The following is a 26864-nucleotide window of genomic DNA, read 5'->3' as shown; positions in this document are numbered from 1 at the left end:
ATATTGGAAATTTTCATATATTCAACACCAAAAACAATAATCCAGTAGAAATTAATTTATTGGCTTCAAATCCTGTCTGCAAAATAACTTAAATATAGGCAAAAACAGAGCATTTACTTTTTTCTAAAACTTGGTTTACTAATATTTAAAGAATGTCAAATGGACTTTTAGTTTAATCAGCTGCCACTTCTGGAACCTTTCAGCAACCTAGCCTTTATATCTCATTATTCAACAGTAAACCCCCAAAATCCTCTAAAGCAGAAAAACAGGTCTATGCTGACTGTTTTCCTACACTATGCTAATGTCATGGCCCTATTCTAGACTGTCCTCCTCGTTCTCCTTTATGGACTCAGTACCATGTATCCTTCATGACTGTGTTAAAGTTCTGCTTCCCTTCATGAAGCTGCTTCTGACTTTCTAACTGAAATGGCTCTTCCTGTGTAGATTCCAATATACCAGTTATTATCAGTTCCACTGCAAAGAGTTCTGAATTATGTCATGTCTAGTCCATTTTCATGTTCTCTGAGACAGTTTTACATGCAAAGTACAGTGATTACATTAAAGCAAAGAAAACATACTTTTTCTTTGCAGATGGATCTAAGAATGTCAATAATACTGACTGAAAAGTTGGTATGTGCTTTGGTTCAAATCTAGAATCATGACTCAAGAATCTATGTTCTACAGAAAGGTCAGGAAGAATGCTTTAAAAGTTTTTACCTGGAGGATGTATTTCTGAAATGGCAGAATACAATCTACTTCTCCATGAAAGCAACAAAAGCATTGCCAAAAATCATCAAAATAAACTTTTTCAGAACTCTGGAAGTTAACCAAAGGCTTACAACAATGTGAGGAGTGTTTATTCTAGAGAAACAGCTGAGTCTCAGCAAGAACAACGGATTGTATGATGTTTTAACTTGTTCCTTTCCTGTCTCCCTTTTCTCAGCTCCACACTAGCCTAGAACATCAGTAGCCCAGCAGCCCCTGGAGGAGAATGAGCTTGGAGAGCCTGATATGTGCCACAGAGAACTGTCACTAATTAGTCACCCATCTGTCAGCTCCCTGGAAAACCCCCATTCATAGCTTGATTTTCTTTGACCTGACTCATAGCCAACTCAGTGAGATAAGCTCTCTCCCAGGGCAGTTGTTGAAAACAATCAGTGGTAACTGTTTAATATTAACCTGAGGCAGCCATACCAGATGAGGCAAACAAGAGACTGGCCAAAAACTTAAAAGGGAATCGGGGAATGAGATGTCTGTAAGGGAACACACAGAGATGTGTGTCAGATTTGTAGCCAGTCAGTCAGAAGTATCATTGGCCTGGGGCTTGTGATTGGCACCTGAAGTGGGGAGGGGCAGTCTTGTAGGACTAAGCCCTTACTTAACCTGTGAGGTCTGCACTAACTCTGAATAGTCAGTTTGAGAAATGAATTGACTTGGAGGTTCCAGTTGGTGTCTGGAGAATCAGAGAATTGGTTGTTGGTGTTGGAAAGAACCCTAGTTGTTATTAATCCAAACAAAATTGTTTTAAAATGTTACTTATAGTCCCCAAGATAATCACACACACACAAAAAATTCCTCAAAATTATAAGAAAACAGGGAATTAAAATGGTACATTACAAAATATCTAACACAAAAGAAGGCAATACTGGCAAACAGAAGAACAAAGAAGACAAAAGACATAAAAAACAGAGCAAAATGACAAATAAACCCTATCTTATCAGTAATTATATTATGCATAAATATATAAAACTCCACCAAAAGATAAGAAACCAGCAGAATAGATAATAAAACCACAGTCCAACTATATGTTGTTCACAAGAGACAACTTCATTTATTTTAAAAATATGTTTATCTTTAATGACCCAAGATTTTGCAAGACACACTGATATACCCTGAACTGGGTGGAAATACAGCATTTTAGCAGTGCTGCTGCCAAGCCAGTGGATGCTTGCTGGAGACACTACTCCCCAGGTGGGGCCAATTCCAACCAACCGCACAGGGAACCTCAGTGCCCTATCTCCATGGAAACCAGTCTAGCACAGAGATGGAGCTCTAAAGAGCCTGTATGAATGTCTCTGACAGGTATTTCCCATCAAAAACAACCATGAGTGCCCTCCCCACCCAAAGCCTATGCCCAGCTTCCCTTCTTCCTCCTCAGCCACCACATAGAAGAAACAGAGTGACCATAAAATGACAAAAGTAACTGCCCTTGCCCTAGACAGTTTGGCCCAATGGACAGAGCGTTGGCCTGCGGACTGAAGGGTCCTGAGTTCGATTCTGGTCAAGGGCATGTACCTCATGGTTGCAGGCTCCTCCCCGGCCCAGCCCCTGGTCAGGACTCATGCAGGAGGCAACCAATCGCTGTGTTTTCTTCACATCGATATTTCTCTCTGTCTTTCCCTCTCTCTTCCACTCTCTCTAAAAATCAATGGAAAAATATCCTCGGGTGAGGATTAAACAAAAAAGTGAATGCCCTTTATTGGGGAAGATAAGAGGGTAAAGGGTAGCAGGGTGGCTGTGGAAAATGAGGGTGTCATGCTTGCCAGAGGGCTGGGTGCAACCCTACCCCAGAGGTACCCTCTGTTGTAGTGGGGCCACTGCTGCTGGGGCACAGAAAAAGGCAGGGCTTTGAGGGTGCTTCCTCTTCTAGAGCTGCCCAAGGTTTGGGTCAAAAGGGGATGCAGCCCAGAAAGGCTCTATCACCCCAGGAGGTGGTCACATCCACTACCACAGACAGTGCTACCTGCATCCTGATGTGGTGTCAGGGATGTGAGCCCACACACCTCCCTTCCCAGCCTGCAGGACTGTCAGAGGACTACGCTGAGAAGAACGCCAGGGAAGACCAAGGCAGTGGGGGGACAAGAAAATTCTCCAAACTTGGCATCAAAACAGAGCAAGTTCAAAGAAACAAAACCTTGATTTATACAGCAGCTGCTCCTGGCCAGCTCACGACAGTAGACCTTCACCCACTTAGAGTTGGCACAGTAAAAAGTTGGGCAAAGCTGAGGCATGGCCGCCCTCAGGGCAGTGCAGAGAACTCAGAAAAGTGAGTTTACAGGATTCAGGAGACAACAGCAGAGCTAAAGCCCTGCTGCTCACTGACACATGCTCCACTAGCCCCACATGCCCTGGGCCTTGACTCCACACCGCCTGTAGGAGCAGCTCTTTCAGGCTGAGTTCTGGCCGGGGAGAAAGTTCCCAGGCAGGTCTCTGGGAAGGGAAGTCTAGAAGGGGTTCCAGAAGGAACATGTGAGTGTCCTCTGAAGGCCCCTGACAGTTCTTCAGGGGAGATGGAGAGGAGACCACCCACCCCCTATGGCAGGCTGCAATCACTGTGCTCCCCTGTCCCTTTCAAGATGGGGAAGGAACCAGTACTGTGGGGCCTAGGTAAGGCACCCTGACTCTGAATGACTGTGTTCAGCAGGAGTGGGCGTCCTCAGGCGCTGTGTCTGGATATAGGAGAGGATATCCTCCTTGGACAGCTTGTCTGGGTCCTGGGGTTTCTGCGAGTCACGTACACGGATGCCATCTCCCCACTCCCAGAGGCGCCGGCCATAGTGGCAGATGTGAAATGGGGCAATGGCATCTGCAGGGAGCTCACAGGTAGAGAGGCCTTGGTTTTCTGGTAGGAGAACTTCCTCTTAAAGCTTCTGCTGAATCCCATAGTCCATGGCTCAGTCACTGTCCTAACAATGTAGAGACCAGTGGGCACAAGGTGTAGCTGAGCTTCGGTTTGCCACTGGAGCCCTTAATGATCTTCGTCTCCAACCTGCTAAAAATCTTCTCCATTTCCTCCAGCCTATACACCTCCTTCATCCTGATGGGATTCATGTCAGGCCAACTAGGCTTAGAAACAGCTTTCACAAATTTCTCAGCGAGTTGAATTCACTGGTTAAAGTGTTGCTCCTGCACATCACTGCCATTCAGCACGAGGACATCGAGCTGGGCCTTCCCCTCCCCTTTCAGCTCATGGACAATCTCCACAGCGAGCAAAGTGTCCCAGGGTAGCTCTGTCTTCAGGTCCTGCTTGACCCAGCAGTCTGATTGGCGGCCATCCCATGTGTAGATCTATGACCTCACCAGGCCGAGGAGGAATTTCTGCTCATTGCCAGACACCATGCAGCAGTAGTTGAGCACTGGGCGGATCTTCTCCAAGGTTTTGGAGGTGAGCAGCATGGGCTTAGAGCTGAAGATGTCAATCTCAGTGCCCTGTATTAGGTCAAAGAACTTAGATTTTGGGTCTGAGGAAGTAGGAGCAATTCAAGCCTGGTCTGGGAACCCCGAAAGACGAAGGCACTGTTTCTAGATCTCTGCCTGCCGAGGCTCAGGGTCACGTCTTGAACAAAGGCATAGATTTTGGCCAGAACTTTGATCTGCAGACTATAGTGACTCTCACTGGACTGTATCATGTAGTCAGTAAATTCATGGTCTCCCTTGATCACCTCCAAAGGAACCACAAGGTTGACATCAGAATCAGTGTTCTGCAGCTAGTTGAGTTTAATACTGACTGAGAAGAGGTAATCCTGTCATCTATGTCCATCTTCAGGCCCTTGCACACCACATACCTCTCCGAGTTGGTAGGACGGCTGGTAATGGGCTTAAAGAGACATACTCATTCAAATGAACAGCACAGTAGGTAGATGAGCCCCATGCTGAATGGTGTGAACAGGTCAAAGGTTTTACAGATGAAGTGGCCTCCTGTCCAGACACAGAAAGTGCCACGAGGAACTGACAGAGCAGCAAGCTGCTTGCTGAGGATCTCTTGTAGGTCCTCCTGTCCCACCACAGAGAAATCCCCATCGGCCATCAAAAAGCGGACACCCTTGCGATCTGTTATCCAGGACAAAATTCCTAAAAGCAGTGATGTTCTCTGGATGGGTGATGTCTCCATCAATCCCACCCTCGCCATAGTAAGGTTCAAAGAGTTCCCTGGGAGGAGAACCAAGATGGCGGCATAGGTTAACGCCGGAGTTTGCTGCTTTGAACAACTACTTCAAAAGTGAAACTAAAACACGGAACGGACATCACCCAGAACCACAGGAACGCTGGCTGAGTGGAAGTCCTACAACTAGGAGGAAAGAGAAACGCACACGGACACTCAGAGGAGGCGCAGTGCTGAAGTCAAATTCTGAGGTGCGGAGTGCCCAAGCGGGCTGGCGGCGGAGGGCGCGGTTGTTGTTTTCAATCGGGAGGGAGTCGCAGACTCTGAGCTCCAGATCCGGGCGAGTCTTTAGGAACCCAGACTCAAACGGGAGAAGCGGGACTGTCTGGCTTCGGTCAGAGCGAGTGCAGCTTTCTCTCCGAGCTTTGCAGCGGGTGCTGGGACTCAGAGAGGCAGAGCCCCTGGGGACAGGACTGAGAGCCGCCATAACTGCTCTCTCCGGCCCACCCTGTTGATCCTGTGCGACCCGCCCCGCCCAAGCCCTGCACAGAGGCATTTGCCGGATAGCCTCAGATTAGCACCTCCCTAGAGGACAGAAGTTCTCTCACTGCTGACTCAGCTGATTCTCATAGCCACTTGGCCTGGAGGTCAAACCCTCCCTGGAATTAGCTACAACAATCAAGATTTAACTATAAGACTTCGAACAAAGACCACTAGGGGGTACACCAAGGAAGCATAACAAAATGCAGAGACAAAGAAACAGGACAAAATTGTCAATGGAAGATATAGAGTTCAGAACCACACTTTTAAGGTCTCTCAAGAACTGTTTAAAAGCTGTCGATAAACTTAATGAGATCTACACGAAAACTAATAAGACCCTCGATCTTATATTGGGGAACCAACGAGAAATTAAGCATACACGGACTGAAATAACGAATATTATACAGACGCCCGACAGCAGACCAGAGGAGCGCAAGAATCAAGTCAATGATTTGAAATGCGAGGAAGCAAAAAACATCCAACCGGAAAAGCAAAATGAAAAAAGAATCCAAAAATGCGAGGATAGTGTAAGGAGCCTCTGGGACAGCTTCAAGCGTACCAACATCAGAATTATAGGGGTGCCAGAAGATGAGAGAGAGCAAGATATTGAAAACCTATTTGAAGAAATAATGACAGAAAACTTCCCCCACCTGGTGAAAGAAATGGACTTACAGGTCCAAGAAGCACGGAGAACCCCAAACAAAAGGAATCCAAAGAGGACCACACCAAGACACATCATAATTAAAATGCCAAGAGCAAAAGATAAAGAGAGAATCTTAAAAACAGCAAGAGAAAGAAACTCAGTTACCTACAAGGGAATACCCATACGACTGTCAGCTGATTTCTCAACAGAAACTTTGCAGGCCAGAAGGGAGTGGCAAGAAATATTCAAAGTGATGAATACCAAGAACCTACAACCAAGATTACTTTATCCAGCAAAGCTATCATTCAGAATTGAAGGTCAGATAAAGAGCTTCACAGATAAGGAAAAGCTAAAGGAGTTCATCACCACCAAACCAGGATTATATGAAATGCTGAAAGGTATCCTTTAAGAAGAGGAAGAGGAAGAAAAAGGTAAAGATACACATTATGAACAACAAATATGCATCTATCAACAAGTGAATCTAAGAATCAAGTGAATTAATAATCTGATGAACAGAATGAACTGTTGATTATAATAGAATCAGGGACATAGAAAGGGAATGGACTGACTATTCTTGGGGGGGAAAGGGGTGTGGGAGATGTGGGAAGAGACTGGACAAAAATCGTGCACCTATGGATGAGGACAGTGGGTGGGGAGTGAGGGCGGAGGGTGGGGCGGGAACTGGGAGGAGGGGAGTTATGGGGGGGAAAAAAAAAGAGGAACAAATGTAATAATCTGAACAATAAAGATTTAATTAAAAAAAAAAAAAAAAAAAAGAGTTCCCTGGAAGCTGAGTAGAAGGCCTCCAGCTTAAAGTTGTTCGGGCCCTGCAGAGCCATTCCAGAGCCCTTTGCGTACCACTTCTTCCTCCACAGCACCTACTCTGAGAAGACAACTGGGCCTGCACAGATGTCAGCACAGTACAGAAGCTCAAAATCTATGCCTTTGTTCCCAGTCCTTCACCAGTGGTTTCCCATAAGAGTCCCTTGGATTTGTAAAAATGTGATCAAGTACAAAATCCATGTTAGCCATCTTCCTTGCGCCCTGTTTAGGAAGAAGACTCCTTGGATCATCTTGCAGGGATTGGCCCGGGTCTGAGCTTGCTGCATCTCCTCCCCATCCAGGACATCAAACACACTCTTACTCTGCAGCGCATTGTGAAGCACGTCTTCCCCACAAAACTCTGTTTCATCTTCAATAACCATCTTTCTCTTTCCCACAACCATCCAATCACTCATTTTCTCAGTGTCAGGAATTTCAGTGGTACATTCTGGAAACCATGACACCTGCTCATAGGCACTAGGCTCTGGCTCATCTTGCCAGTCCAGATTCAACTTCTGGTCAAAGCCTTGCAATGTCAGACACAAGCCTTTCTGATTAGAGGCCTCAACAATGTCCTCCCTACGCTGACTGTATTTATCCAACCCTTCACTTTCCCTGAAGCCCATTTGGCTTCTGGGAGATGCTGCTATACATGGAACAGCGGGAAAAAGTTCCCCCAACAAAAGAGTCTGCTTTGAATGCATCACTAAGAGAGCTGCGTTGCTTCCCCTTGGTCTTACTGTCAGGCTTGTAGTAGATACTTTTGCTGCATGATTGACAGAGAAGGGAAGTTCATCCTCAGATGTAGAGCTGAGGTTCAGGCTAAGCTCTGCAACTCTTTTCTCCTGTTTTTTGATCATTTATCCCCTTCATTGTTGACTGAGGGGAAAGGGCAAGCTGCCAGGGAGTGGGAAGGGGAGGGGTCAGGCAATTGCTGCCACTGCCACTACCGGGTCTGGTCCTGCTGCTGCCAAGAGACAAACTTTAGATTCAAAGACACAACAGGTTGAAAGCAAAAATATGGAAAAAGATACAACATGCAAACAGTAACAAAGGAGAGCTGATGTGACTAGACTAATATCAAAGTACACTTACGACAAAATTTATTACTAGAGACAGTGCATGACCTAATATATACATGTAGCAAAACCTGCCCGAATTAGAGGGGAAAATAGACAATTCAAAAATAATAGTTGGAGACTTCAGTACCTCAGTTGCAATGATGGCAGACAATCAACATGGAAATCAAAGATGTGAACAACCCCATAACCCAATTAGACCTAAGGGACAGCTATAGAATATTGTACCCTACAAGAGGAGAATTCTTAAGTGCACCTGGATCAGTCTCTAGAATAGACCATGTCAGGTCACAAAACAAGCCTCAATAAATTTAAAAGGATTGAAATCACAGAAAGTATGTTCTTCTACCACAATGGAATTAAATTAGAAATCATAACAAGGATATTTGGGAAATTCAAAAATATGTGGAAATTAAACAATACACTCTTAAATAACTAATGGCTCAAAAAAGAAATCATAAAGGACATTTTAAAATATTTACACAATTTCATTTACCCAGACACAGGGCAAATTAAGAGAATGCAATGCTATTTTGACAGGAAAGTAAAACAAAGTAATGCTTATCTTGAGAAGCTGATTTGAAAATTAAAGTTTGCCTAGATTGGGGAACATTAAAAGTACTAATCAGATCATTAGTTATCACTGGTTTTTATTCTTAGCTAGCAACTAACAACTCATAATAACTAGTCTGGGTTTTAGAGAACCCAGAATAGAAAAAAAATACATAAATAGCAGACCCTAGCATGTGCTGATGAGAAAGAACTCACAGTAAATTATTGAGATTTTTTGTTCTGACAACTAAACAGATTGACAGACTAAGGGTATATGCAGACGCTGGAGCCACACTTCAGCAAAGCGCTGGAAGAGGTTTCACACATCTTGGTGGACAGGGTGGAGAAACCTGGATCACTTACAGGATCAATAACCAACTGAACAATTTTAATCTGGAGGATTATTTCTAGTTATAAGTGTTATGGACTGAATGTATGTATCCCTCCCAAAATTAATATGTTAAGACCAAACAACCCAACATGACTGTATTGGTTAAATAAGATCATCAGATCATAATGCTGGGACCCTTATAAAATAAAGAGACACCAAAGCTCTCTCTCCACTATGTGAAGACACAGTGAGAAGGCAGCCATCTACAAGCCAGGCAGAGAGCTCTTATCTGCACCTGAGCGTTACACTTTCCAGGCTCCAGAACTGTGAGAAAGTGAATTTCTGTTAAGTCACCCAATCTGCGATATTTTGTTATGGCAGCCTAAGCAAACTAATATAGTTAGGGAGCTATCTCCTTTACAATGTTTTCATGGATGACTAGTTAGATTTAAAAGTCATATATCAAATTTAATATAACTAAAAAAAAAAAATAACTTGAGGATCATAAATAATTTTGATGCAAACTGGGTACCAAAAGGAGTCTGATAGTCTGAAAAGGTAAATCAAACAGAACAAGATGAAATTCAAAACAGATAAATACGTGATCCTGCTCCTGAATACAAACAAATTAAAGTAGCTAACTTTTATCAGGGTTCTTTCTACATGGCAGACACTGTCCTAAGTCTTTAGCTGGTATTATCTCAATTACTCCTCACTGTAAGCCTAGGAGTGAGTATTGCTGTTATTCCTATTTTTCAAGAGGGTAAATAACTTGCCAAGATCCCTAAGCAGTCTGATTCCAGCCCAGACCTCTGAACCATTGCACTCACACCACCTCTTCACAGAGATGGAGGCAGAGAACAGCGAACACAGAAAGAACACTGCAAGGTGTAACTAATTTTGAGTCCAAAAAGAGTCAACAGGAGTAAATAGCAATACTTCACTCTCCAAAATAACACACTCTTAGGGTACACTTACATTAACTTATTATATTAGTGATCCTAATCTCATGTAAAATAAAATATATTTAATGTTGATTTCAATCTAGAACATTGGCAAATATAGTCCTATACTACCATTAAGCCACATCAAATACCTTTTAGACATAAACAGAATATAAATAATTTTGCTTATGAATAATTTCATTCTCGAATGAGCATGTGAAAGAGAGCTTCCTTCCTCATTTGTTCCCTAGCCCAGCGGTTCTCAACCTATGGGTCGCGACCCCTTTGGGGGTTGAATGACCCTTTCATAGGGGTCGCCTAAGACCATCGGAAAACAAATATATAATTACATATTGTTTTGTGATTAATCACTATGCTTTAATTATGTTCAATCTGTAATAATGAAAATACATCCTGCATATCAGATATTTACATTACGATTCATAACAGTAGCAAAATTACAGTGATGAAGTAGCAACGAAAATAATTTTATGGTTGGGGGTCACCACAACATGAGGAACTGTATTAAAGGGTCGTGGCATTAGGAAGGTTGAGAACCACTGCCTTAGCCTAATTTCCTAGTTCCCTTTTGTACTGGTTAAGATAAAACTGCTAGGCAAAATCACTACACCAGCTTCTTCCTCCCTCCATTTCCATAGTTATTATATAATCACAAGCCAGTAGCTAGATGCAAGGAAGATATTTTCTTTAGTTTACCAACCAAATGACAGTGATAATAATAATAGAAATTTCATTTTGTTAGCAAAAAATCTTTTCATGCAGTTTGATCAATTTGCTTTGCCATACCCTTTCATCAGCTGTGCTGCTGTGAAGTAAGCAGCCATTGCTTGATCATGTTCACTTTCAACTGCAAATGAATGTCCATATGCTATCCACGCAGGCCCATAGGTCTTCTCAAGTGTTGTAGCTTTACTAAAATAAGAAACTTCATAAAATTAATATAATATTTACCTTAAATTGTCAATTTTATGTAAGCTGATGGTTTCAAGGACATTCAAATTAAATAAATGAGCTGTCAATACATGAAACACTAATGTAACATTTGTGTTAATTTATTTGAAACTAGAGGCCTGGTGCACGAGATTCGTGCACTCGGGGGAGGGGGGTATCTCAGCCCAGCCTGTGCCCTCTCACAGTCCGGGAGCCCTCAGGGGATGTCCAACTGATGGCTTAGGCCCGCTCCCAGACATCCTTAACACGCTGCCATGGAAGCGGGAGAGGCTCGCCACTACACTTGCCAGCCGTGAGCCCTGCTTCTGGGCTTCTGGCTGAGCGGCGCTCTCCCTGTGGGAGTGCACTGACCACCAGGGGGTAGCTCCTGTGTTGAGCGTCTGCCCCTTGGTTGTCAGTGCGTGTCATAGCGACCAGTTGTTCGGCTGTTCCGTCAATTTGCATATTACCTTTTTATTATATAGGATAAAAAAATATTTACTAGACCAAGCAAAATTTTAAGAAATTTTAGGAGAGGTCCACACTTTTTAGGTACTATAGTTGAACCCATTAGCATTCTGTATAGAATTTATAAATATTACTTAATCCAGGAGCTTCATTTCACAACCGAGTAGGTAAATGGTGGTAGCAGCAACCATTTAGGGCCTGTTTTGTGCCAGGCAATATGATAGATGCCTTATATGCATCATCTAATCCTAATAACTTGCACGACAAATTATTATTTATATTTTAAAGACAAGTATACTGAGGCTGGAAGACTGACATCCTACAGAAGGTGCTAGGAGATTCACTGTGGTTCCATGAACAGGACTATATAGTCTTAAACGGTCAGTCTTCAATCCGTGGCCCATTGGTGACCCAAAACAGGAAATAAAACAAACATTACAAGACATGGAAAATATAAAGGGTGAGATTCACACTTCCTAGGATTTTCTTTTCTAAGTTTTCTTTCACCCAAATGTTCCCTGTTTCATGTAGAGTCCATCACTGAAGAAGCACAGTAATTCAAAGAAGCATAGCTCAAAGAACAATTATTACACACATCATCTTCTTACGCCGGCAAAGAGCACAAGCAAGGTTTTCTAAAATATTTTACACAACTAACCAGAGAGCTCTCCCTATTTTCTTCCTAGAGCAGGATCCTTTAAAGTCAACTTATTAATTTTCCCAACAATCCTGGGATACAAGTATTATATCATTTTCATTTTTACAAAAAAAAAATAGAGGAATTAACTTTCCCAAGGGACTGTGGCTAGTAAGTGATGGAACTTGGATGAGAATTCAAGTCAGTGTCCAAAGTTCACACGTTTTCCCTTAGATCTATTTTCTATTTTGTTTACATGAAGGAAATCACAAATATCCTTATATTTTTAATCTTTAGTAATTAATTTTTCACATACAGACATTTTCCTGTAATTGAATAATTGAATAATACTGGTTAAGTAGCTTGATTGGGCTGCATGGAGTTCCTTAAACTAAAACCACAGCAGGTCCTTATATAAGCCAGTTCACTATGCCAAGAATTCTGTATTATAGTCATTTTTACTGATCCTAATCTCATGTAAAGTTTTATGTAACTTCACTACTAATTCACAAAAGACGTTCTAAAAGTAAGCAGTTAATAGTGTCTCTGTAAATGAAAAACAGAACCTTTCCAACTATTTTATAATGTTCTCTACTATTTCACATTTCTCATTTATAAATAAAAACTTAAATATGTTACAAGTTCCTTGAGAACAAGGTCTACACCACTGATTACTTTTGTCTCCCTCATGACATCATATAAAAGCAAGGTACATAACTAATGCAACTGAACTAAATCTGCCAAAGAAAACATTTTTTCTTTTACACTGCTTTTAAAATACTTTCTACTTATTGCATTAAAGCAGATGAGCAAAATAATCTCTCTACAGGTTCATTACAGAGTGAGGAAGACAATAAATTCGTACCTGAGATATCTTCTGGCATGTTCATTCTTATGACCAACCATGAGATAATAGCATCCCACTGCAAACCAAGAAACCTACAAAGTTCAAAATTTACCATGACCAAAGATCTGAACTTTGAATTAAAAATATCTAGCAAATTACGCCAGAGGGTGGATTAGGTGTTCCATCCCATATTCTAGTTCAAGTTAGAAGAGAACCAAATCTCCACAGCCCTTCCTCAAGAGGCCTTCAATCACTTCCCTGAAGCACTGAACACAAGAGGAGGCTACTGAACACTTCCTATTTCAAACCCACTCGGAGTCCTGGCCTCTCACCTGCACTACGAATCTTCCCTAACTCTGGTTCCATATTGCTAGCTGACATCTCTTGCACTAGTTTTGCCTCTTTATAAATTATTTTCACACTGGTCTAGGGTGTAAACTGAGACTTGGGCCTTGATTCTTGACTTTTGTCTTTAAGGACACAGTTTCTGATTCCACTTTCAATTTCTAGGTCTTAGTTCTGATCCATGGCAGTTTGGAAGACACAATGATTCAAATCAGTGCACAATCCAGTAAGGTACCTTATGTATGCAACATGAGAAAGCTACCAAACATTTACTAGCATTACTTATGAGAGGTGGGAGTGTGATTTTGACTTTCAATATTTTATTTTTCTGTATGTTGAGTATTTTTAATAATAAGCATATACTGTATAATTTCTATAATAAAAAAAGATCTTTGTTTTAAGTTATGTTTCAATACACTAAAAAAAATACCTTCATGGATTGAGAAAGTTAATGCTGCTTCTATTATCATAAGCACTAGGAGATTCTGCTCCAACACCTCAAAATAAAACATATTTGTTTGCATTTAAATATAAGCTGTCTAAATACTAGTTAAGCATTTTCTTTAAATTCAAGTAAGAAAAAACACTGTAAGAAAAATTTGTTTATATTTACTTACAGGGTTGCTAGGATATAAATCCACCAATTTATGAGAAAGATAGAAAAGTTCTACATTAGGAAAAAAAAAGAAAAAAATTATTCACATCAAATGAATTTTAAGACATGACTTTCCCCCAGTCATAACTCTTCACAATCATAGAAATGTTGTTCTCACAGCAATGACTTCATTCTTTTCCTTTTTCTTTTTAGAATCAAAATTCATTTACCCAATAAAATACAAAAACTCCAAGGGTTAGATACTATGGCTGTTTTATTCAAACCCCCACCCCTAGACACAATTCTTTACCTGGTGCCCGACCCATAAGTAGGCACTGAGCACTTGCTGAGTGACTTGAAAATTAGAATGACACATGGTAAAGCACTTCATGGTCCTTAAGAGGTGATTTCAAAGCACCTTACCTATCTTAACAACTCATGTCTCTTACTCCAGGGGCCTATCATGGACCATCTTAATCACCCACAACCAGTTTGGTTGACCAAACTTTCAAGTTTATGATTTCCTCTTGAATAATATGTGAGTCCTTGGCACGTCACAATGGTGTTTCCTACATGCAGCCTTGAATTCATGAGACCAGGGCAGCTGGAGCACCTGCATCTCCACAAGCTGCCAGGAGATGTGATGCTGTCGGTCACAGACCACACTGAAGCGGCAGGGATTTGGAGTTAAGAGTGGCTGGCTCTTTCTTTTGACAGGACTCATTATTCAGCCAAAAAGATTTAAAGGCGAATACAGTCCAAACACAACTAAATGTTTCTAAATGTTAAGATATGGAAAACCTGAGCAAAAAAACCTGCCTGCTTCCAACTTCTAAAAGGTTATTGACTTTTGCCATATCAGTTTGCTTAAGAATTTTACAGAAAAAAGACAAAAAAAGGCAGAACTGCCACTTAACACTTAAACCACAAATTACTTTTGAGACAAGGGAGCAGGAAGCAGGGATAAAGAAATAGTGTTCTGTTGAGATAACAGAATACACCATTGGTTGCTTTGATAAGCATTTCTTCTCCCAGTTGTTACTTTTATTATAGAACTTCATTATGTTATGACCTATGACTTCAACTATCCATGACTTGTAAGACAGAATTTCAAGAGTTAACAGAAAAATTCTTACCATTTGCTTTATTCAGCTCCACAAGTGTCCCTATATGTACAGGTAAACAATTTGCATGGAAAGGATCTTTTTCCATTACTCTGAAAGTTAAAGCAACACATTACTAACCCAGAAACAGTACAATACTCATAATTAGTTATGATTAAGTAGTCATTATAGCATTATGTACAATATTGTGGATTATAATAATTCTTTTACTTTCTTAACACATTATTAGGTTATAAGTGAAAAGGAAAATTCCAATTTGGAAGGAATAAAAATAAATATCGCATACATTTACTTTAAATCAACAGAACTGTAACATTAAATAAGTAGTCCAATTATTTAGAATAAAAAACAATGTGAAATATAAAATAGATCACAAGTATTTATCAATTAAAATTTTTGTGAACTCAAGGATTTATGCAACCCTAAAGATCCACTAAAATGGTACATGTGATTTAGAAAAGAACAAGTTTGAACTATGTACACTGGAAAACTTGTAAGATGGTTGGCTAGTCAGTGAGCCTTACTGAACATTAGTACCTATTGGATTTTATTAGTCTCTAACAAAGAAGAGATTTTATAAAACTAGTTCCAGAATGGTATTTTCAAACTTGCAGACTATCAAAGACTGAAATGAGGGACATGTATACCCCCCAGTTAATGGAATAACCCTCTTTCGCATTCTGCAAAGTAGTAAAGGCAACTTAATTACCATCAATTAGTTCAAGATTACTCAGAAAGCATACCCCATGCATATTTTAGATGAAATGTTCTACAGAAAAATAAGCGAATCTACTTACACAGAAGTAAGCTTGTAGCACATTTTAAAATCACAGTTATAATAATGTCTTTCAGCTAAAGATACTACCACATCCAGATTCTCTTGCAAACCATCTACAGACTCGGGGATGATAGTTTCACTCGGTTTATTATACTGAAACAGAGGAAGGTAAACGTAAACTCAATGAGCTATACCTAGTCAAAAGGCAGATTCAATTTGACCCAAGTGTTTAAAGGATTTACATAAGGACACATGTGAGCCTCTGGAAACATTTTTAACTTCAAGACTCATCAGTACTCCTCCCAATGAGTTTAATTTTATTCTCAAATTTATCACAGAATTCCCTGATAGGAAGTATTTTACAAAGTAGAAGTTCAGGATGCATAAGAAAAAAAACCCTCATTTTCATGCAACATCATTCCATTTATCTGATAGTTCAATCTTTTTTAAAAATATATATATTTTATTGATTTTTTACAGAGTGGAAGGGAGAGGGATAGAGAGTTAGAAACATCGATGAGAGAGAAACATCAATCAGCTGCCTCCTGCACACCTCCTACTGAGGATGTGCCCGCAACCAAGGTACATGCCCTTGACCGGAATCGAACCTGGGACCTTTCAGTCCGCAGGCTGATGGTCTATCCACTGAGCCAAACCAGTTAGGCAGTGGTTCTCAACCTTCTGGCCCTTTAAATACAGTTCCTCATGTTGTGACCCAACCATAAAATTATTTTCGTTGCTACTTCATAACTGTAATGTTGCTACTGTTATGAATCGTAATGTAAATATCTGATAAGCAGGATGGTCTTAGGCGACCCCTGTGAAAGGGTCGTTTGACCGCCAAAGGGGTCGCGACCCACATGTTGAGAACCGCTGAGTTAGGGTGATAGTTCAGTCTTTTAGTGTAAGGAGTCCCTGGGAGGAAGACATATTTTTGGAAGCTTTTTAAGAAATCATATATTTTAAATAATCTAAATCTATTCGTGCAAATGTGCAAGATTAATAAAAATTTCTAAAAATGTAACTAGTAAAAGAATAGAGGCCAAATTGAATGAAAGAAATAAGATACTTGCATAATGCAAAGACTAACTTTGTGTTTTCACTTACCTTTTTTAATTTGTTCTCAAATAGAAAACGTAGCAATTCCTGTTCTTCAGTACAGAGCTTATTAAGAGGTAGTGATTCAAGAAGTTCTTTTTCTTAAAAACATTGAGAAAAAATAATGTCATCACAATATTTATGGGGGGCTGAGTCAGCAACGAAAAATATTTGTCTATAGTTCTTGGTCTAAATAAGTCAAACTCAAAAAAGAAAATAATAAGATCAATGTGTATTAGAGAAAGCTAAGACAGTGGTCAGGCCCAGGTGATGAGGACTACCTGGTGGGTTATGCTACCACCAGGCCATTTCCCAGCCTCAGCACACTGCACTTTGTGTGAATAATTCTCTGTTGTGTTGGCTGTCCTATGCACACAGGATATTTAGAAGGATCTCTGGCCTCTGCCCACTAGCAATCAGCAGCAACCTCTACCCTCCCTCCCCAAGCCCAAGTTATGTCAATCAAAAATGTCTCCAGATACTGCCCAATGTCCCCAAGGAGGCAAAAATCACCCTGTTTGAGAACCACTGCACTAGGCTAAAATATGTTTGAATCTCATTAATGTAAGATCCCCATTTTCTCTGTTTCCCTTGCTTATCCACCTCACATCACTGCCGATGCTCTAGGTCAGTAATTTTCAACCTTTTTCATCTCATGGCACATACAATCTAATTACTAAAATTCTGTGGCACACCAAAAAATATATTTTTTTGCCGATCTGATAAAAAAAATAGGTTAAGTTTTGATTCATTACACCAAATGGCTATTGTGTTTGCCGGCTGTTGTCATTTTCTTATTTGACAATCTAAGGGAGAAGAGGACTAAATAGGTATTACTTTAGAATTTTTCTTGTGGCACACTGGTTGAAAATCGCTGCTCCAGGTCAATGGTTCTGGGCCCTTACTGTGCCTTAGGATCATCTGGAAGCCTTAAACCATGCCACAGCCTCCCCACCAGAGATTCTGACTCAACTGGTCTGGAGTCGGGACCTGTGCACTGAGGTTTTTAAAGCTCCTCGGGGATTTAAAATGCAGTCAGGTCGAGAGCCATGTAATCAGATACTGAAATCTTGTTTATATGACCTCAAATCACTTCTCAAAAATATGGTCTCGTCACATCACAATCACTCAAGATTCTGACTGCAACAGGAACTGCCCAGTATTGTATTCTGTCATGCATTTCATATTTGAAGACATTAAGGAAGTTAATAGGTCTGTTTAAATCTAAATCTGTACATAGCCTGCTGTTGACTCACAGATTTCAGGGGAAAAACACACACAAAAAGAATATCAATTGTGCTAAACATACAAACACCTGAGTTTCCAAACCTTCTTGGGCTGTCAACATGTGGTGTGATGTCAAAAGATCAAATGCTTCGAAACAATAGACATCGAGCTTCAAAGCTTCTTTATAGCTATAGGTAGCTAGGGTTCGGTTATCTAGAGCGTCATAGATTTTCCCTCGTAAAAGACAAATAGAACTCTTTATCTGTTGGAAAAATATGATGAGTCACATACTAAGCCAATACTTTTAAACTTAATTTATCAAAAATGTTATATAATCTGAAGGCCCAGGACTTTTTTTTTTAATCTAAAAGGATTTTTTCACCCCACTGTCAGACATAGTATAAATAGAAACATAAAGGCAAATGAAACTTCTCTAATCCATCTTCCCTAGGTTCTCCTCACTTCAGCATTTCTTTATAGTGAACGTGTCACTGCTACTTTTTTCATTACCTGTTTTTCTCAAATAGAGTAAGGATTTGAGACAGCAAACAGCACCGATATACTGAATCAAAATTTAACAGTTTAATAGGTAGATCTCAATGAAAGGTAGTAACTATTAGAAAACTGGCAGCAATGTAGCATAGTGGGCAGGAGCATGGCTTTCTGGAACTGAACAAACCTGAGTTCAAATTCCAGTTCTGACACTTAGTGACCTTGGACAAGTGATGTAACCTCTCTTGGCCTCAGTTTCCTTTTCTCATCTAAAGGGCTCTGTGAGGAGTAGAGGTGATAGTCTCTGTAGAGCTAGCACATGGTAAGGTGCTTACACGGTAGTTACCTCACTATCATCATCAACAAGAGAATGTAAAAATCTGATTGATGTTCCAGACTCTGAATGTCAAGAAACACACAACTGAGCTTAAAGGTTAAAACTGGTACAGGACTGAAGAACATTCATCATAAGATCAAAATTTAAAAAACACTGGAGGACCTTATGAGAGAATCTTAGACCTATGCAGTATCCAATAAGTTATTTTTTAAAAAGTATTTTAATAATACATTACAAATAAATCATGTATTTCTTAGCAGATAAGTTAATGGATAAGAAGTCCAAAGATGATAATAATACCAAGCTCCCTCACAAATGCATTTCTTAGCAGAAAAATGAATGTGCACTTCTTAATACATAAAATAGACAAACAATACAAAAGAGAAACACCTAAAAATGTATAGTATTAATTCATTTTTGAGGCGACTTACAAGTTCCTTATTAACAGTTATAAAAAATAATTGGAAAAATGGGGGAAGTGATGGGTAACGGCTACATAGTCCAGGGTTTCTTTCTACAATTGATTGTGGTGAGGGTTGTACAGCTCTGTGAATATACTAAAAGCCAAGCAACTGTACATTTTAAATGAATGAATTACATGGCATGTGGATTATTTATCGAGAAAGCTGTTAAAACAAAAAAAAAAGGAATAACAGTCCAGATTAGTAATCTGAATATGGATGTCACCTATTATATAACCTCTGCCAGCAAGGAATTTGCAATTTCATGCAAATAGAAAGTATACAAACTGAAATACACAAGTATCCTATATAATAAAAGCGTAATATGCTAAGGCCACTCAACCACTCGCTATGACGTGAACTGACTACAAGGGGGCAGACAGTCAATCAGTCGACCAATTGCTATGACATGCACTGATCACCAGGGGGCAGACACCAGGGGGTAGGTTAGCTTGTTCCTGGGGTCCAGCCGATTGGGACTGAGCAAGACGGGCAGGACATGCCTTGGAGCCCTCCCGTGGTTCCTTCCCAGCTGGCCAACCTCCTGCGTCCCTCCCCGGACCTGATCATGCACCGGTGGGGTCCCTCGGCCTGGCCTGTGACTTCTCGCAATCTGGGACCCCTCAGGGGATGTTAGAGAGCCAGTTTTGGGCCAATCCCACAGGCCAGGCCGAGGGACCCCAGTGGGCATGAATTCATGCACCGGGCCTCTAGTCATAAATAAAACACCAAAGTTTCTTGGGAGTAGGTACAAACACTGTTGAAACTCAGTAAGGGTAAAGACTATGCCACCTGTGGGGAGTAGTTTAAGGCATCAAACGGAAGATCTCAAGTCAGCTTAGTTCAGATTCAAGCATCTGAGAACATGATTATTACTGCTTCCAACATGGCTCAAAAAGGTCTCAAAATCGTTTTGAATTTCGGTGGGCAAATTAGTAGGCAACCAATATGCTTGCTAATTCTTACTGATGTTACTGAAGCATGCTTAGTATAGTATCACTTACTGAGGACTGTGACATTTCCCAGTCATTGGGGGTGTCTTTCAAGCCACTTTCATCCTTTAAATACTTCTCAAATAATCGTTTGTTGATAGGCTCCTCCATATCAAGAATATCAAGAGCCTGCTGATGCTCTTTCGCAGCATACTATGTAGAAAACAGAAATAACGTTCGTCAGCCATGACTTCAAACACTAAATATAGACACAAGTACTGTAGATTTCATGGACTTTTTTTCAAAAGAGACTATGGGAGAGAAACATCGGTCAGCTGCCTCTTCTATCTGCAATGACCGAGATTGAATCTGCAAATTAGGTATGTGCCCTGACCGGGAATCGAACTCACAACCTTTTAGTGTATGGGATGACACTCCAACGAACTGAACCATCTGACCAGGACAATACTATCCTATATAATAAAAGACTAATATGCAAATTGACCGAACAGCGGAACGACTGGTTGCTACGATGCACACTGACCAACACAGGAGCTGCCTCCTGGTGGTCAGTGCACTCCCACAGGGGAGCGCCGCTCAGCCACAAGCCGGGCTCACAGCTGGCGAGTGCAGTGGCGGTGACGAGAGCCTTTCCCACCTCTGCAGCAGTGCTAAGGATGTCCGACTGCCAGCTTAGGCCCGCTCCCTGGCTTCCTGAGGCAGTTGAGAGGGCGCAGGCAGGGCTGAGGGACACCCCCTCACCCCGAGTGCACAAATTTCATGTGCTGGACCTCTGGTAGATTTTAAAAGGTTAATGAATATTATACCCATTCATTACTTAAATTGAAAAGTGTCTAGCCCAACCAGTGTGCTCAGTGGTTGAGAACTGACCCATGAACCCGGAGGTCACGCTTCAATTCCTGGTCAGTGCACATGCCTGGGTTTCAGGCAAGAGGCAGCCAATTGATGATGCTCTCTCATCATTGATGCCTCTATCTCTCTCTCCCTCTCCCTTCCCCTCTGAAATCAATAAAAACATATTAAAAAAACTTTAATGTCTAAAGTGGAATTTTCTTCATGCATGCAGAGAATCAATATTTTATAGCAAGCAATATTAAAGAAAAGAACATTTCCTCACAAAATACTAATCTGCCAAACTCTATCATTAGAATTCTTACACATATGTGAGGAATGCATAACATTCACATAATTGAACTTTTACCAAATAAAAAGGAAACTGAGAGGATACTTACATGACATCTAGCTGCAAGGTAGCGGCAAGATTCATACAACTAGAAAATAAATTAATCTATTAAAATAGTGGTCAAGATACTGAGCATCTTCACTCTAAAAGAAAACTATGAGGATGAAATAACGCTATTTTCATAATTTCTCCTTTTACTCTTGTAGAGAGAAAAAAAAAATCCAGCCTTTTTTAACCCCTACGCACCGTAAACCTACTGTTTACTAGGCACTGAAGAGTCAAAAAGGAGCGAGGGCCTGCCCTCTGGGAGGTTACAGCAGGGGAGACACAAACACAGCAGTTTCTTTCACAAACGGAAAGAGGGCATAAAGAGTACTTGCCACTTGAGGAAGAAAACATCTGCAGGGGAGAAGGTAAGTGAGGAGTTACTCAGCATTCTAGGCACTGAGTCTGAATAATCGCCACTAGTACAAGGTAGTACAAGTATGCAGCGCCTATTACATGTACTGATGATGGTAGGAGGTTAGAAGTAGACTGGTGAGAAATCATAAAGGAGTCTATTCATGCGTCTGATCTTATCCTGTAGGAAATGGGAAATCACTGAACGATATTGTCAGTGGCACCATCAGATCTGTGTTTCAGAAAGACCACCCCTGTGAGAGTTTAAAAAATGAACTGGAGTCGGAAGGTGGGGAGTGGGAAAGATGTTACTGGAGAAAAGAGACAAGAGAAGAGACGAAAACAACAAAACAGACAAATTAAAGGCCTGACATGTATGAGTGGTAACAAGGTAGAAAGGACTATCCATAATTTCAGAGCTATTTTAGAAAACAGAATTTTCAAAACTTGGTGACTAAAGATGGGAAGGAAAAACAAAGTGACTGAGATTAGGAATAGCAAAATTAAATCCTTTTAAATAATTTTCACATAAAACAAACACCTATGATACTAAATTAAGGATACTATTCTTAAAAAGCTTTGAAAAGCTTTAACGTTCATACAATCACTTACTTTATCTAGTTTTCGTGACCGAAGTGCATGAGCTGCTCTATGATATTGTGCTGTCAGGTAAAGACACTGAGCCAACCAATAAATGTCCTGGGGTTCCTCTGGAGGGAAAAATTACATAATTGGTCAGAGGTACAAGGTAAAATAGAAAGATTTTTAAAGATAAAGAAATTAAAAAAAAATAAGATTTGTCACTTACCATGAGAGAGTGAAGCTACTTTATCGGCCCAAAATAGAGCACTTTGATACTGTTGCTGTATAAGAAAAAAGTGATAATTTCCCTGTTACTTCAACTTTTAAACAAATATCTAATATTATTAGAATGTGATTCTTTTTTTACATGTAGTAGGGGTCTATCAATTATAGCTTTATCTTATATCTCAGCTAGGTAAGTTTTAGTTCAATGGTATAATTAAAAAAATTATTGTAAGATCATTATATATACAGGTCAACAAGCCAGTGTTTAAAAATAAACTTACACAGGTACTAGCATAAAGACAGAGCTATAGATCAACGGACTAGAATAGAGAGCCCAGAAATAAATCCTCACTTACTAGTATATGGTCAATTAATCTATGACAAAGGAGGCAAGGATATACAATGGGGTAAACATGGTCTCTTCAATAAGTGGTACTAGGAAAAATGAAGACACATGCAAAAAAAAAAAAAAGAGAGAGAGAGAGAGACATCAGACCACACGCAAAAATAAACTCAAAATAGATTAAAGACTTAAATTTAAGAGCTAAAACCATAAAACTTCTAGAAGAAAACATAGGCAGTAAACTCTGACATCACTCTTAGCAATAGCTTTTTAGATATATCTTGGGCAAGGGCAACAAAAGGAAAAAATAAACAAAATTCAACTACATCAAAATAAAGTTTTTTCAGTGAAGAAAACCATCAACAAAATGAAAAGACGACCTACTAAATGGGAAAAAGTATTCACAAGTGATACATCTGATAAGGTGTTAATATCCAAAATAATACAAGGAACTCATACAACTTAACACCCAAAACACAAACAATCCATTAAAAAATGGGCAGAAAACTTGAATAAACATTTCTCCAAAGAGGACATACAGATGCCCAATAGACATGAAAAGCTGCTTAAGGTCACTAGTCACCAGGGACATGCAAATTAAAATAAAAATGAGATATCACCTCACACCTGTCAGAAAGGATATCATCAATAAATCAACAAAAAAGTCCTGGTGAGAATGTGGATAAGAAGGGAACCCTTGTACACTGTTGGTGGGATTACAAATTGGTGCAGCCACTATGAAAAAGAGTATGGAGTTTCCATTAAAAATGAAAAACAGAACTACCTTATGACCCAGCAATGCTGCTTCTGGCCAAGCCCTGGGTATTTATCCAGAGAAAACCAAAACACTAATTCAAAAAGTTACGTGCACCCCTATGATCATTTCAGGATACTCACAACAGCCAAGATATGGAAGTAACCTAGTGGACATCAGTAGATGAGCGCACAAAGAAGATATGGTGTATGTGTGTGGCGGGGGGGCGGGGGTGGGGGTGGGGTGGGGGGACGGGGACATCCCCAAAAAATGTATGCACACTCTTTGAATAATTATGAAGGCAGTGTTTATTAAAATACATTTCATTTTCAGAACTGAGCTATCAGCTGCTCAAGTGTGTGTCCATTTCTTGGGACACCCTATGCATATAATATTACTTAGCGGTAAAAATGATTGAAATCTTGCCATTTGCAACAACATGCATGGACCTAGAAGGTAAGTGAAATAAGTCAGACAGGCAAATATCGTATGATTTTACTCATAAATGGAATCTAAAAAACAAAAACAAAACAGCAACAGAACCTTAGATATACAGAACAAGCTGATAGTTGTCAAAGGAGGGGAGTGAGGGGATGGAAAAGAACAGTTTTAAAAACAGAACAAAATTATGAGCAGGTATCTTAAAACAGTAGGACATTTAAGTGATTACTTTGCAGTAGCTAGTCACTAGCAGTGGTTCTCAATTTCTCTACAACCCTTGCCTCAGTCCTCCGGGATTCAAATCAGGAGCTCAGCTGCCCAAGTGGGAGGAGGAATGCTGCCAGGTAGATGGTTACAAATCCGCTCGATGTTAATTTAAGGGCGGGACCCAGGCCTGTCTCATTCCGCACAGCACCCCGGGCGCCAGCGGAGAATGCTCGGGAGCATGGGTGCAGCTCACTGGCTCGCGGTAACCGCACGGCGCCCTGCGAAGTACGGCGGACACCCGGCAGCAGCGTCTCACAACCCATCCTGGACGTCTCACTGAACAGGCTTTCCCTCCCTCCCGTGGTTTCCAATCTGTTGGGAGAGCGTGCATTTTACTAAAATTTAAGTGACAACCTAGAATCTAGGACCTAGATTAAACTGATGCTGCCGATTCTGGAGACGCTTCCGTCCGTAAGCGCTGCTGGCTGCTCACTGCACCGCGGTGCAGGGAACACAGATGTAGTTTCCGGCGCTGATTTGAGGCCACGGGCTTGTCGGTATCTTTATTTCGCTTAAATTCGGCCCCAGGAGAATGACAACTTCTCCCACATTTTTTATTAGCTAGCGAAATTCAAAGGCCACCCTGCAGCTTTCCTCCTAAAATAATGCTTCAATTTCCACTCGGCAGCAAGTCGGCATTGAGCACCTACTGTGTGCCCAGGAGTCAGGCGGCGGCCGGCGGGGCCTCGGGTGCCGGTAAGGCTCCCCTTGCATTTAGGGGGCTTTCTTCCATTTTCCGGGTCCCTCGTCCTCCCGGCTGCAGAGACAGCCCAGGCCCGGCCGACCCCTGCACCACCGAACCCCAGACCGCAGTTCCCCCGGAGGAAAAGGGCCGCGGCGGGCTCCCCTCACGAGTCCCGCGGCCCGCGCTCCCCGGGTCGGCCAGCCCACCTGGTCCAGGTACTGCCGGACGCGCTTCCGCAGCCGCTCCAGGTTCATGGCCGCGCTGCCGCTGCCGGGGGTCCGGACGAGCGCCCTCCACCGCGCGCCTTCCTTCCCGCTGCCCGCGGAGCAGACCCGGAGCCCAGTCCCGCGCCGCGATCGCCCTAACCCCGGCTGAACTGACAGCACCCGCGCTGCAGCCGCCGAGGTCTTTCCGCTCCCGGCCAGGCCGCTCCCCGGAAGTCCTCCGCAAAGGCGTCCCCTCCGGCGCCAGAAACTGGCGTCGCGCTGTTTGGTTCCGAGGCGCTCTCTGAGCCGTGGGTGGCCGGGGTCTGTGGGTGACCTGGACGCCTTTGCTCTGCGACTGGGGTGCCCGAGCCCGTGCAGCCCATTTACATGTCCCCGCATCGTTCACGCGGTGACTGGTTCTCGGCGGGGCGCGGGCACCCGGGGTCCAGGCCTGGCTTTGAGTTCAGCCCCGGTTCCCTGGTGTTAGGTAAGTTCCATGGTTCCGATGTGCCGCGTTTTTCTCACGTGGAAAATTACCGGTACCCACCTCAGAGACTGATCGTGAGGGTTAGTAAGCGCTCACTTGATGTATATAAACTTTTACTATTGTGGCATCCACGTGTCTCTTTCAGATTGTCTTTTGGCAAACAAACCCGAAAGGTAAAGAACACTGTGATAAAAAACAAGTATAAACTAAAAAAAAACTTGACCTAGTCAAACTTTGGATCCATACAATGGAATATTATGCAGCAATAAACATGAATTACGTGTTGACACGTGCAGCACGCTTAGTGGAAGAAGCCAGTCACAATGGCCCCACACTGTATGATTCCACGGACAAAGATTCTCCCATCCACCAAACCTTACGCAAGCTCCCTTATCAGGAAAAAGGCTGAACTCTTTACCAACAGGCCTGACTTTTGGACTTGCATGTTCTTTTATGTGTCATCCAATTTTACTAAGAATTCTGTCAGTTTAGCCAGAATCCCCCTGCCATACGTCAACAAATGCCTCTCCCCCTTCCACTCTCCAGATGATGCCTGATCACCCTGGCCTGCCTTCCCCAAGAATTCTGTGAGATCAGTTTAGACAGAATCTGAGGGCAAATGCTGGGGGGAAATGTGAGAAGAGGAACATAAATAGAATTTCCTCCATTAGTCAAACCACCCCTGAGCTTGTAAACATTTGGCAGAGTTCTCATTTTGGTTCCGAGTCACTCTCTTAGCCATGGGTGGCCCTAACCTTCAATCACTATCTAAAATGGATCTCACCAGGCTCATGTGAAGGTGTGGACAGGACTGTTTTCCTTCAAGCGGCTCCAGTGGAGAATACAGTTCTTTGCCTTTTTCTGCTTCTAGAGGCCATCAGCATTCATTCATGGCTTCTTCCTCCAACTTCATTGCCAGCAGAGTAGCATCTTCAAGTCTCTCTCTGACTCTGAGCCTCCCTCTTGCCTCTCTCTTTCTCTTACAAGAACCTGGTGATTATGGTGCACTCTTCCAAATAACCCAGAATGGTCGCCTCATTTAAAATCCTTAATCACACCTGCAAAGTCCTTTTTGCCATTTGAGGTAGCATATTCACAAGTTCAGGAACTAGACGTGGGCACCTTGGGGGCTGTTATTCTGCCCACCACATTACCTAAACATGTCAGCCACCCAAAGGAATGCCTT

At 41.6% G+C, this 26864-nt stretch overlaps 1 protein-coding gene and 1 pseudogene across 1 annotated transcript in view; both read right to left on the bottom strand.

Moving 5' to 3' along the window:
* The window catches only part of CDC16 (cell division cycle 16), a 38814-nt gene extending 13415 nt beyond the window's left edge, over positions 1 to 25399 (bottom strand). Inside the window, exons 1-12 of the mRNA XM_059685212.1 lie at positions 25192 to 25399; positions 22497 to 22551; positions 22301 to 22398; positions 21339 to 21377; positions 20158 to 20298; positions 17966 to 18125; positions 16646 to 16737; positions 15558 to 15691; positions 14773 to 14852; positions 13659 to 13708; positions 12715 to 12788; positions 10601 to 10726 (exon numbers count right to left, since the gene is read on the bottom strand). Of these exons, the coding sequence (XP_059541195.1) occupies positions 10601 to 10726; positions 12715 to 12788; positions 13659 to 13708; positions 14773 to 14852; positions 15558 to 15691; positions 16646 to 16737; positions 17966 to 18125; positions 20158 to 20298; positions 21339 to 21377; positions 22301 to 22398; positions 22497 to 22551; positions 25192 to 25239 (1097 nt within the window). The 5' untranslated portion in view covers positions 25240 to 25399. The remainder of the gene's footprint in view (positions 1 to 10600; positions 10727 to 12714; positions 12789 to 13658; positions 13709 to 14772; positions 14853 to 15557; positions 15692 to 16645; positions 16738 to 17965; positions 18126 to 20157; positions 20299 to 21338; positions 21378 to 22300; positions 22399 to 22496; positions 22552 to 25191) is intronic.
* LOC132228580 (cap-specific mRNA (nucleoside-2'-O-)-methyltransferase 1-like) lies at positions 7 to 10211 on the bottom strand (annotated as a pseudogene).
* Positions 25400 to 26864: the final 1465 nt, after the last annotated feature.

Source organism: Myotis daubentonii, chromosome 2 (genome assembly GCF_963259705.1).
Source record: "Myotis daubentonii chromosome 2, mMyoDau2.1, whole genome shotgun sequence".
Lineage (NCBI taxonomy): Eukaryota > Metazoa > Chordata > Mammalia > Chiroptera > Vespertilionidae > Myotis > Myotis daubentonii.
Note: the sequence above shows the minus strand (reverse complement) of the source record. Positions and strands in the feature narration are given on the sequence as shown.